General features: G+C 44.5%; 1 protein-coding gene across 1 annotated transcript in view; it reads left to right on the forward strand.

Annotated features, from left to right (window-relative positions):
• The window catches only part of LOC127032468 (zinc finger protein 436-like), a 148,834-nt gene extending 136,617 nt beyond the window's left edge, over positions 1 to 12,217 (forward strand). Inside the window, exons 2-4 of the mRNA XM_050919772.1 lie at positions 4,199 to 4,399; positions 5,622 to 5,738; positions 6,025 to 12,217. Of these exons, the coding sequence (XP_050775729.1) occupies positions 4,213 to 4,399; positions 5,622 to 5,738; positions 6,025 to 6,986 (1,266 nt within the window). The 5' untranslated portion in view covers positions 4,199 to 4,212 and the 3' untranslated portion in view covers positions 6,987 to 12,217. The remainder of the gene's footprint in view (positions 1 to 4,198; positions 4,400 to 5,621; positions 5,739 to 6,024) is intronic.
• The last annotated feature ends 594 nt before the right edge of the window (positions 12,218 to 12,811 follow it).

Consider the following 12,811-nt stretch of genomic DNA (forward strand, 5'->3'; position numbering starts at 1 on the left):
AGTAATTTTTATTGTCAAAAGGGGGTCGCAGTGCAATGAAGTTTGAGAACCTATGGTCGAGTGGATAAAGGCTTACTGTGAACAGACAATTGAAAGTGGAAGCCAGACAAATTCAGATTAGAGAGTAGGCACAAATGTTTAATAGTGAAGATGATTAGCCAGTGAAACAAATGACCAAAAGAAATGCCGGATTCTCCATCTCTTGATGTTTTCAAATCAAGACAGGATGACTTTCCAGAAAATATATTTTTGGGAAATACTAGTTTGGTAAATGGGTTAAGTGTAATGGCTTATGACAAATAGTAGGTCAGACTACATGACTAACAATCCCTTCTGATACTGTGAACAGGGCTGGCCTTACCATGAGGCAAACTGAGGCAGCGCCTCAGATGCCAGACTGTGGGGATGGGGGCACTAGGACCCAGAGTGTAGAAAATTGTGTCTGCTGCTGGTGCATATGTATTTTCTCTGCTCTAGCTACACGGAGATAGTGGAGTGCTGTGCTGGAGGAAGGAGGGCACAAGAGACATAACAGGCAGGCAGGAGAAAAGGTGAGAGGGAATAACAGAAAGCAGCGGGAGCTGCAGGGAAGAGAGAGCAGGAGGAGCCTCTTATGTACCTCTCTAGCACCCCCAGGAGCCTGGAGTGATTAACACCAGCTTCTCAGGGAGCTTCCTTTTCCTGCTGCTTCCCTGAACCCACTTGAGGAGAACAGGCAGTCAGCTGAAGTAGTAGGAGCCAGTTAGGCCCTCAAGAAGCTGATATTTTCCCTCACTCAGGCCCTGCTACCAATTGAGTGTTGAGAGCCACTCTAGCTGGCACAGAACAGCAGTCATGAGTGAAAGAAGAAAATGCCCCTCTGGGGCAGCATTCAGAAAAAGAAAGAAAGCAAAGGAAGCTTTTCTATCTAAGCAGGAAGGAGCTCTCCTGAGATACATAGACACAAATGTTCACGATGAGCCTTCCGGCCCCAGTGAGGATGTGAGTGGTGAGGAGATTCCTGATCGTCCATTTAGTCAGAGTGCAGGTGACCTGGCAGCTACTTCAGCATCCATATCTCCATCTCAAATGGATGTAACCATGGACATTCCTGAAGAAAAGTGTAGATCAGAGAAGAGTGTGGTGGAGGTGCAAGAAACAGCTGCTGCTGAGTTTAGTTCCTTAAGTCTAGATGATCCAGGACTGTGGACCCACTTGAGCAGTAGCCTGTGAGACTTCCTTGTACTGCATAAGCCACAGCAAGTGAAAAACTTAATGTTCCCCAAAGACAATGAAAATAGAAGTTTCCATCCAACACATTACTGGCGTGAAATCCCAAATGGTGACAAAATGGAGAGGCCATGGCTTATATACTCAAAAACCCAGAATGCTGCATACTGTTTTTGTTGCAAACTCTTGCAGTCTAATGTTCCAGCCACATTGGGTTCTACAGGAACAAAGAACTAGAAAAATCTGGCTAGAAATCTGGCATGCCATGAGAAGGCAGCAAATCACTAGAGAGCATTCCTTAGGTGGAAAGAGCTTGAGATGAGACTAAGTTTAAAGGCCACCATAGATGATCAGAATCAAGAGAAGAGTGCATCAGAGTCTCTTTACTGGCAAAATGTTCTGAAAAGGCTCATTGCCATTGTGAGAATACTTACTACCCAAAACCTAGCACTGTGTGGCACTTCAGATGAGCTGTACGTGCAAACAATGGAAACTTCCTTGAAATTATGGAGCTGATGCTGAGTTTGATGCTGTACTCCAGGAGCATCTAAGTCACCACCCAAGAAATGTACACACCTCACTACCTTGGAAAAACAATTCAAAATGAAATCTTACAGTTACTGCTAACAAATGTCAAACAGAAGATTGTGGCAGGTCTGAAGTCTGCAAGATATTACTCTGTTATTCTGGACTGCACACCTGACATCAGCCGTAAGGAACAAATGACTTGATTGGTGTGTTTTGTAACAACAGAACCTAGTGAAAAATGTCCCTACAATAGTGACTGTCAGAGAACATTTTCTAGAATTTATTATCATTGATGATACTACAGGAGCTGGTATGACAAATGTGCTTCTTAAAAGCTGGTTGATATGGGAATTGTGATAGTTGACATGAGCGGTCAGGGCTACAATAATGGTGCCAACATGAGAGGAAAGAACACAGGAGTGCAGATATGGAACCTAGAGTTAAATCCTGGAGGTTTATTTGTCCCATGCAGTTCTCATTCATTGAACTTGGTGATGGGTGATGCAGCATCAGCTTCTAGTGAGGCTGCTGAATATTTTAATGTAATTCAAAGCATCTATGTATTTTTCTCTGCATCAACTCATTGATGGCAAATTTTGAAGCAACATCTGGGAACATCCTCTCTGACACTGAAACCACTGAGTGCCACATGATGGAAAAGTCGAATGGAGGTGATAAAGCCTATCAAACACTAAACTGAGAAGATCAAAGGTAACATAGTTGCCATTATGGAGGATATTGCTATGACAGGAACTGTTCATGGGAGAACAGTGGCAGAGGGAAATGGAATCACCAGAAACATGCATAACTTCAAATTTCTGTGTGGCTTAGTGTTGTGGCATGACATACTGTTTTGAAATAAATGTTGTAAGCAAGAGAATCCGAGGTGTTGACCTTGATATATCTGGAGCAATGGAACAACTGGACAAAGCAAAGTCATACCTACAGTCTTACTGATCAGATGAGGGATTTAAAACGTTCTGAAGAGAGCACAGAAGTTGGCAGAGGAACTTCGCACTGAAGCTATTTTCCCATCCATTCAAGAAGATGACATTTTGATTACAAGACACAGAATAATCCCATGAGAGATCCCAAACAACAATTCAAAGTTGAATTCTTTAACCAGATCCTAGATTGTGCAGTACAGTCAGTTGAAGAATGTTTCATGCAGCTCAAGAAACACAGCAGTATATTTGTGATGTATGATATTCCCAAACTCCTCACTATACCTGAAGAACACCTATACCAGCAATGCAGGGCACTAGAGACAGTGTTGACGCATGATGACATGCACGATATTGATGTGAGTGATTTAGGTGATGAACTGAAAGCCCTTTCAAGATACATTTCAGCAGGATCAACTCCAAAGGCTGTTCTGGAATATATGTGCACAAATAAGATGACCAACCTCTTTCTAAATGCTTTTGTTGCTGTACACATACTTCTAACACTTCCTGTAACAGTTGCCAGTGGAGAACGCAGCTTCTCCAAGCTGAAGTTAATAAAAACACATCTATGCTCCACAGTGACACAGGAGAGGCTGGTCATCCTTGCAACCATCTCAATAGAGGATGAGCTGGCCCAGACTGTGGCCCTTCAGCAGGAAGCAGTTCAAATCTTTGCAACCAAGAAGGCAGGGAAAGCACCACTTTTATTATTCAAACAGATAAAAATACCAGTGTTTACTATGCAGACAAGAAAAGTTACATTTGCTGTTGAAGGGTTTGAAAGTTAAGTGTTACTTAACATTTTTGAATAAGACATTTTAAGTTGTTAGTTCTCCTTTAGTGGAGTAGGTTGCAGAGCAGTACCATGAGAGGAGTAGAACAGGAAGAAGGCTGAATTGAGACCTTTCAAAGTTTTGGCCCAAGTGAGTGGCATGGGGGTGTCATTTGAGCTCCCCACCTCAGGTGCCAAAATGTTGTGGGCTGGCCCTGAATCTGAATCTATGGATCTTAGGATATCATCCTGCAAACACTCACCACACATGTTTAATATTAAGCATCTGAATGGTCCCATTGACTTCACCTAATCTCTGTTGTGGAGAGGGTTTAAAAAGTCTGTTTCTTTAGTCCTGGTGAGAGGGCCTAGTTTTGTACTACAGATAGATTGATAAAGACTAGGGGCCTAAATAAAGAGGATCCTAAATTTAGACACCTAAATCCATATTCGAGCAGTTGAATAAGCAGCTTGTTAATCAGAAACACTGGACACTCAGAACTGAATTCCATTGTTGCAAGCGCAGTAATCTGGAAACTCAAACCACATATTGAGAGAAATGAGTATGGATTTGGGATCTAAGTTTTGTGTGTTGTTTATGTAATATCTAGACTCAAGCATTTGTCCAAAAATCAGAGTCTAGAATGTCCGTCAATAGGGAAAGAGTCTGGGAGCAGTGGGGGTGTGGAAAGGATTAAAGCCCTTCCTGAAATGTCTCCAATTGCCCTTCTCACCCTGACAGGCTGCAGAACACCCATGTCTTGCTCCAGATCATCCCATGCCCTCCTGAGACAAGGAAAGGAAATGGCTGCAGTGGAGCCAGTGACCTTTGAGGAGGTGGCTGTGTATTTCTCTGAGGAGGAATGGGCTCTGCTTGACCCGAGTCAGAGAGCCCTCTACAGGGATGTGATGCAGGAGAATTATGAGACCGTGATCTCTCTTGGTAAGGATTTCTGTCCCCTTAGCTATCAGAAGCTGTGTGGGCTCTGGAGTAGCTGGGTTGAGTTTGGCTAAGGATTCTTCATTGGCCCCCCATGTGTCTGGAGGATCAGCCCCAATAATCCCTGGCTTCTGCACGAGAGACTGTCCCCTCCACGTCCCCTCCCAAGCTACAGCAGATTCAGGGACATAACAATGGTCCTACTCTTCCCACAACCAAGGTTTCAATGTGCTTCACTACCATCTTGTCCATGTTCTGCCTTGGCCAAAGGTGCGAGTGGAAGGGCCCAGTCAGGAAGGGCATGTAACAGAATTCTGGGGTGGGGTCCAGCTGCTGTTAGTGTCTCCAGGGCTACCTCTTGTGCCAATGTGCTGAACCTTGGGAAGGAGGGTGCATTTTCTGGAGTCCTATCCTGGCTATGGCTGATCTCTGTGAAATGCTGGTTCCTCTTGGCAGAGTAGAACCAAGGCAGCAGAGGGGGAGCTCAGCTGCAACAATAGCCACACACACCCCTGCCCCCCCGCAGAGGATCAGCACAGCCAAACACCACCGTGGCCAGCTGTGGGAGCAGCAACTATTATGGGCAGATGGAGGGTCCCGCACACGCACAGGCAGTAAGAAGTTCAGGACTCTGGAGCGTAGGCAGGGTCTGAAGCAGCTAGCCAAGCATTCACCTAGTTCCTTGGACAATTTCCTCTCTCTCCTTCTGGATTAAATAGTGCATCCAAACCAAAGAGTGGGGCTAGCCATGCCCCCCGGTCAGGAGCTTTGTGAACAGAGCCCTGGGGGAGCTAGAACTCTGCGAGATCCTTTCTCTACACGTTCTAAGTGATCTGACAGCTGACAGCTGCAGTTTGAGCACTGCCTCTGTGCCTTGGTTTCAGACCTACAAGCCCTCACACGAGCTCACATTTTAAGTAATGTGTTCCTGTTCTGGCCTGGGATACGGGGAATGGAATGGGCTGTGATGGAGATTCAGTTGTACCCTAGAGTGTAGCAGAGCACTCAGCTCCCCCAGGGAATAAGCTGGGGCATTCCCCGAGGCAGAGGTGATGCACCTTTACTCCAGATGAGTGTGTCATGGGATCTTGTATAATCTATAGCCTAGTCTCTGTAAGATGGGGAAGGAGCCTCTCTGGGTGGGTGACTGGGATCCTGGGTCTGGAAGTAGTAATAGGACTGACCTTAATGAACATAATCAACACTTGATGAATTGTTTCCCAAGCAGGATTTCCAATTTCCAAACCTAATGTGATCTCCTGGACGGAGCGAGGGGAGGAGCTGCGGGTCCCAGATCTCCAGGGCTCTGAGGAAGGGAAGCGTATCAGCAACATCCACACAGGTGAGGAATCAGCTAAACTGATTCAGAAACCAATTATTGTATCCTCATAGCAGATGTATTTGACCCTTCAGGCTGTCTTCATCTCCAATGAGAGGATGTGGAGGAAAGATGGATACTCTCCTCTGGGGCAGGGTTTTGAGGATAGAGGATGAACTCAGCTCATGATATTTCAACCTTCCAGCTGTTATTTGGGTGTGTTCCCCCCTTTTCCTATTCCCCTATCAGAATTTTCTTTCCCTCCAGCACAGAGAATGACTCCTGTCTGGATTATTTCTCTATCCCACAGCGGAGAGGACAGTGAATGAGACCAGTGAGGAGAGTCTTCAGCAGGAAGGTCCCGAGCAAATGGCACTGTGTGGGATGTTATGGGGAAGATCTGAAGGGCATGTTTCCCAGAGTCCTGAACAGAGAGAAACCTGTAAGAGGCAGCACAAGCCAGAAAGGCAGCGGGTAAACCATCCAGGGGAGGGACGCGGTAAATCCTCTCACAGGAGCAGAGGGCTGAAAAGAAACAAAGAAACCGATCAACAGAAAATCCCCCATGAAGAGGGACTCTACACTTGCAGTGACTGTGGGAAAAGCTTCTGTCAGCACTCAAGTCTTATTGAACATCAAAGAACCCACACAGGAGAGAAGCCCTTCAACTGCTCTGACTGTGGGAAAAGCTTCAGTCGAAGCTCATACCTTATTAAACATCAGAGACGACATACAAGAGAGACGCCTTATAACTGTCCTGAATGTGGGAAATGCTTCAGTCAGAGCTCAGACCTTGTTAGACATAGGAGAATCCACACAGGAGAGAAACCCTATAACTGCCCTGACTGTGGGAAAAGCTTCAGTCAGATCTCAGACCTTGTTAGACATAGGAGAATCCACACAGGTGAGAACCCCTTCAACTGCTCTGACTGTGGGAAAAGCTTCAGTCGGCGCTCAAATCTTAACAGTCATCGAATGATCCACACAGGAAAGAAACCATATAACTGCTCTGACTGCAGGAAGAGGTTCAGTCAGCGCTCATACCTTATTAAACATCAGATAATACATACAAGAGAGACACCCTGTAACTGCTCTGACTGCGGGAAAAGGTTCAGTCGAAACTCATACCTTATTAAACATCAGATACTACATACAAGAGAGAAACCCTATAACTGCTCTAACTGTGGAAAAAGCTTCAGTGAAAGCTCACACCTTATTGCACATCAGAAAATTCACACAAGACAGAAACCCTATAACCTAAGTTCCCTCTAAGCTTCAGAGCTGCGCAGCAGGCTATCAAGGGCTGGCCAGGTGAGGAGAGGCCCCTCTTCCCCGGCCCCAACCCCAGAGCTATTGTGGATGGTTGAGAGGTGCATCTCCCTCCGCCCCAGAGCTATCACGGACGGGGAGAGACAGAGAGGCACTCTCTCTCCTGGACCCGGGCTGGTGTGGCAAGAGAGGGCTGGGGGGAGTTCTTTCTCTTTGGGGCAGCCTGCATGCCAAACCCCTTATCCCTGGCCCCACACCAGAGCCTGCACCCCCAGCCAGAGCCCTCACCCCCCCATACTCCAACTCTCGGCCCTAGCTCTGAGTGCCCCCCCACTCTCTGAACCACTCGGACCCTGCCCCCGCCACACATCACCTCCATATTGGTGCACATAACAAAATTCATTCCCGACATGGATGTAAAATATTAGAATGAACATTGCCAATAACTGCTCTGATTGCAGAACAAAGTTCAATCAGAGTTGATACCTTATTGAACATCAGAGAACGCACACAGGCGAGAATCCCTTTAACTGCCTTGACTGTGGGAAAAGGTTCAGTCGGCGCTCAAATCTTAACAGATATCGTATAATCCAACCAGGAGAAAAACCCTTCAACTGCTCCGGCTGTGAGAGAAGCGTCAGTGAATGTTCACATCTCAATTCACAACAGAGAATTCACATAGGACAGAAACCCTATAACTGCTCTGACTGCAGGAAAAGGTTCAGTTGGAGTCATACCTTTATAAAACATCAGATACTACATACGCAAACGAGATCCTATAACTGCCCTGATTGCAGGAAAAGCTGCAGTGAGAGCTCAGACCTTGTTAGACATAGGAGAATCCACACAAGAGAGAAACACTTCTACTGCTATGACTGTTGGAAAAGGTTCACAAAGCTCAAGCCTTATTGAATGTCATGGAACCCACACGAGAGAAACCTTGCCGATGCAAATAGAAAAAAGCTTCAGTCAGTGCTTACACATTCATTCACATCAGAGAACCCAAAGATGAGAAAGCCCCTATGAATTTTCAAGTGCAGGAAAAGCCTCAGTTGGACGTCAGTCGTTGTTGCCCACCAGAGAATCCACACAGGGAAGAACCCTTTAAATGCCCTGAATTTAGGAAATGTTCAGTGAGAGCTCAGCCCTTAATAAACCTCAGAGAACCTGCAGGGAAGAGTGCTCTGAGTCCGAAAGAGCCTTCTAGCACAACTCATCCCTCATGAGATGTCTGAGAATCCACCCAGGACACACATCATAAAAGTGTGCTGGCTAGGGATGAGCAAAGTGAATAACATTTTTGCTTATCCCTACAAATCTCAGAAGGTCTGTCATGGCTGCAGTAGCCATGTAGTGAGGACATGCAACATTATTAAAGCAGAGAATGAAATGTCCTTCCTAGAACAGAGCTATGCAGAGCTAGAGGCTGAGATGAGATTCCCACATTATGATAGAACTTGATTATGACTTGCTGGGAAATCTGAATGTTTTGTGTTCAGCCTCTTCATTTCAGTTTGATGTTATACACCTAAACCTATCTTTTTCTTGTCTGCTGTGACTTCTCATTCATCCCTGATAGAGTTTTTAGGCTGGAATCCACCAAAGGACTTAAGTCTTGTGACACTGAGTGTTGCAAATACGTAACTTTTGGGTACCTTGAGTATCAGAGAAACAGCAGTGGGATCCACAAGGACTTGAGTTATGTGATCAAGCCCCTTATAAAATGAATGAGGAGAGAGAGGTGCCTTAGAATGCAATCCCCAAATCCCTTCATACTACATGGGATGCCATGTAAGGTAACCAGTGTAGCATGCTGACAAGGATGGTATGTCCTAAGCCCCGCCCCTTTAATGGAAATAGGCACATATCTCTGTTTCCAATTCATGAGTCATGGAAGTGAGATGATGCTCTGATGATAGAACGATAGACATTTTGAGAGGCTGCCTAACAGCAGTGTGGGAATCTCCTTTATAACCTTTTGTTCAGAGATTAGGGTACTCACCCAAGATATGGGAGACCAATTCAAGTCCCCTCCCCACCTAATCCAAGGGTTTAGAACAGGGATCTGCCACCTCTCAGGGAAGTGCCCTAGCCTCTCAGCTCTCAGATATTCTGGTATCTGAATATCTCAATCTGTCTTAGAACCAAAAGTCATTAGCTCAAGACAGAAAGTGAAAATGACCCTATAGACTGGTGGTTAGGGCACCCATGTGTGAGGTAGATATCCCTGAGTCCAGTCCCCATGCTCCAATGACTCTCTAAGTGTCCCTGAAGACAAAATCCTAAATCCTGCCATGAAGAAGATTACAGAAATTCCAGCTGCTAAAAAGTTCACAAAGGTTTAAGAAATCAATTGTTATTGCTAAAATTCCATAGGGAATTTCTGTGCTTAAGGGAAGTTGGAATTTGGCCTTGAAGAAGATAGTTATTGCTTTCCTAGAATATTGAACCTATTGGAGTTCAGTTCTGTTCCATAAAACTGGACTCTTGGGCTGGTAGGTGCTGTTAACTGAGAAGTACTCAAGTCATATAAACCCAACAACTTCCATCCAACTATGAAAAAGATCCTAATTTCAAAAAGAAAAGAGTTAGAAATAGTAAAAGTATTACAGTCTTAAAAGTGCTTTAGATTGGGGAAAATTCTTCTAAACAGAAACTGGAATGAGTTATAGGATTTCACTGTGACACCATTGTAACTAAAACTGACTCGGTGCTGTTTGAAACTGCATGCTTTCACATGTAACGTTCACATCCTGGGTAAGCACTCTAACCGCTGGGCTAAAAGCTAGGAGGGAAACCATCTCCTTTCACCCTCCCACAGCCTCCTGGCTGTTTTATGTGGAGCAAGTCAGCTTCTGACCATGCCTACCAGATTGGGCCTCTGCCTGCCTTCCCCTGGTTTGTGAATTACACTGGCGCTTAGGAGAGAAAAAAGAGCTTGATTGCCTGGAGTGAGGCAGCCTGGTGCATGCCCAGAAGCAGGAACGAAGGCATCTAGAATATTCTTACTGCAAAAACATAGGTGCCAAGTGAGTTTAAGAGCCTACAGGGATAGATGACAAATGAGTGAGAGTGTTGTAATCACAGGGGTGCCTAGAAAGGTGTCTAGGAACCTTTGTAAATCCTGCCCCCCACCCCCAGTACAATTGATACATACAGACGCAGAGATGGGCTCAGTTAGGTTGTCAATATGATGTCCTGACTTGGCTCTGGGCACTAAGACAGGACAATGGTTTATTTGTGACTTTTTTGCTTTGAACCAGGAAGAATTGGTGATTCATGTACCCCAAATTTTGTATGCATTATTCTAACCATTTTCAGCTAGAGACATCTAAATGCTGCTGAATTTCAAGCTGTAGTAATCATATGACTGAATTTCATTTAAGAATCAGTCTTAGCCTAAGAATATTAATGATTTTGCTAGATTTTGTTAAATTGACACTGATTTAATTCCATTGTCCCATCCACCCTATCTAGTTTTGTCCAATTTCATTTTTTGTTTAAAAGTTTTAATATCAAGTCAAGTTAGAGTTTTAAATTGAGTTAACCAAATATAAATTCCGTGAAGTATTTGATACTAGGGCCATGTTTAAACTACAAACCTTAGTCGATGCAAGTTGCATCAAGATAAAGATGCCTCAGCATATCACTTGCACACATGCAGACATGGCTCCTTGTAGCATGTTGTTCAGCATGCCCTCTGCAGCATGTCCTTTCCTTTTTCTGTGTTTTTCCTTCGGAGCAGGGATCAGGATAGTAACTGTGATGGGTTGGATCACAGAACCTGTCTTGGGAGCCACCACCTGGTGTGCCAAGACTATTTCTACCCCTGCTTTCCCTGCCATCTCAGGACTCCAGAACCCTGTCTTGCTGAGCCAGACACACCCATCTGCTCCAACAAAGACCCAGGGTGTGAATTACTTGCCCAAAACTGAAGATTTGCCTGAAACCAGCTAACAGAAGTGTGCTTGTCTTTAACACCCAGATGCCCAACTCCTGATGGGTCTAAACCCAAATAAATCAATTTTACCCTGTATAAAGCTTATGCAGGGTAAACTCATAAATTGTTCGCCCTCTATAACACTGATAGAGAGATATGCACAGCTGTTTGCTCCCCCAGGTATTAATACATACTCTGAGATAATTAATAAGTAAAAAGTGATTTTATTAAATACAGAAAGTAGGATTTAAGTGGTTCCAAGTAGTAACAGACAGAACAAAGTAAGTCACCAAGCAGAATAAAATAAAATGTGCAAATCTATGTCTAATCAAACTGAATACAGATAAGATCCTCACCAGTCCTTAAATGCTCCCTTTTACAGACTAATCTCCTTCTAGCCTGGGTCCAGCAATCACTCACACCCTCTGTAGTTACTGTCCTTTGTTCCAGTTTCTTTCAAGTATCCTGGGGGCTGGAGAGGCTCCCTCTTTAGCCAACTGAAGACCAAATGGAGGGGTCTCCCAGGGTTTTAAATGGACTTTCTCTTGTGGGTGGAGACCCCCTCCTCACCCCTATGCAAAGTCCAGCTCCAAGATGGAGTTTAGGAGTCACCTTGGCAAGTCGCATGACTCACAGTTTTTACAGGTGGCATCCATTGTTTACGTGCTACCTTGAACATCCTCAAGTAGACTTCTTATGTGGATTGGAGCATTCCAAGATCCATTGTCCTTTAAGTGTTTCTTGATTAGGTACTTAATTTCAACATTCCTTTCTCCAGGAACTGACCACATGCTCTGCTAAGGTTATTTAGAAATCAAGCCAGTACACAACCAACATTCATAACTTTGAATAAAAAAATGATACATGCATACAAATAGGATTAATACATTCAGTAGATTATAACGTTTGAGATATGTTACATGGCATGTGTAGCATAAAACACATTCTAAGCATATTTCCATAAAGCCTTATGGGAGATACCGTCACAGTAACTATGAGTGCAACTCTACAGGCTGTTACCCTGAAGCAAGTCTCCAATAGGCACAGAAGTGCCTTGTTTAAAAAGGTAGTGGACACATCTAGAAGATATGCAGGTGGCTGATCACATTGTGAGCCAAAGGACATTTTCTGTTGCCTTTATTCTTTCTGTATCTTCCGGAACAGTAAACATGTCTGCCCTGCAATCTGGTTTTTGTTTGTTTGTTTGTTTTGTTTTGCTTTGTTTTTTGTTTTTCTGAAATATTACAATGCCATTTTCTTGGAAAGGGGAGGAGAGAGGGCACCAGTGGACTAGGTGGGGGAGAGAGGACCAGGAAGCTCAGAATCTTGGGTAGCACGTTGTGCTGATGGTTGTGGGATTTGATACTTTTAGGGAAATAAACCCATTAGAGCTTAAAAGTCTCTGGTGTCAATGCCATTTTGCGCATGCTGTATGTCAGGGTGGGGAAAGCAGAGCAGGTGTAGAGAGGCTTAATCCATCCAACATGGCAACACCCAGCCAGTACCCAGAACATAATGTTTGAATCCCCCTATACAGTTGTACTGCAAATAATATTGAATGGTAGAGCTGTGCTCTGCAGCAGTCCACACTGGCATCCATAAATCAGTCTCTGTGGTTAACAAAGGCCTGCATAACAATGGGGTAGTACCCTTTACAATTTACATACTCATGTGCTCCTTGCAGCCGATCTGTGGTCCCTGTGTAGTTTGGAGACTGCGTTCTCTCAAAACTGGCAGTTACTTCAGAGATCTTTGTTTGTGCCCACCAACTTCGGGTAAATCACACTCCTGATCAAGAGTTCTGAAGAAACTCAGATATGAAATTGCAGAATTACTAACTGTGGTATGGAAGCTATCATTGAAATCAGGTTCTGTAACAGATGACTGG

The sequence above is a fragment of the Gopherus flavomarginatus genome, chromosome 12 (assembly GCF_025201925.1).
Source record: "Gopherus flavomarginatus isolate rGopFla2 chromosome 12, rGopFla2.mat.asm, whole genome shotgun sequence".
NCBI lineage: Eukaryota > Metazoa > Chordata > Testudines > Testudinidae > Gopherus > Gopherus flavomarginatus.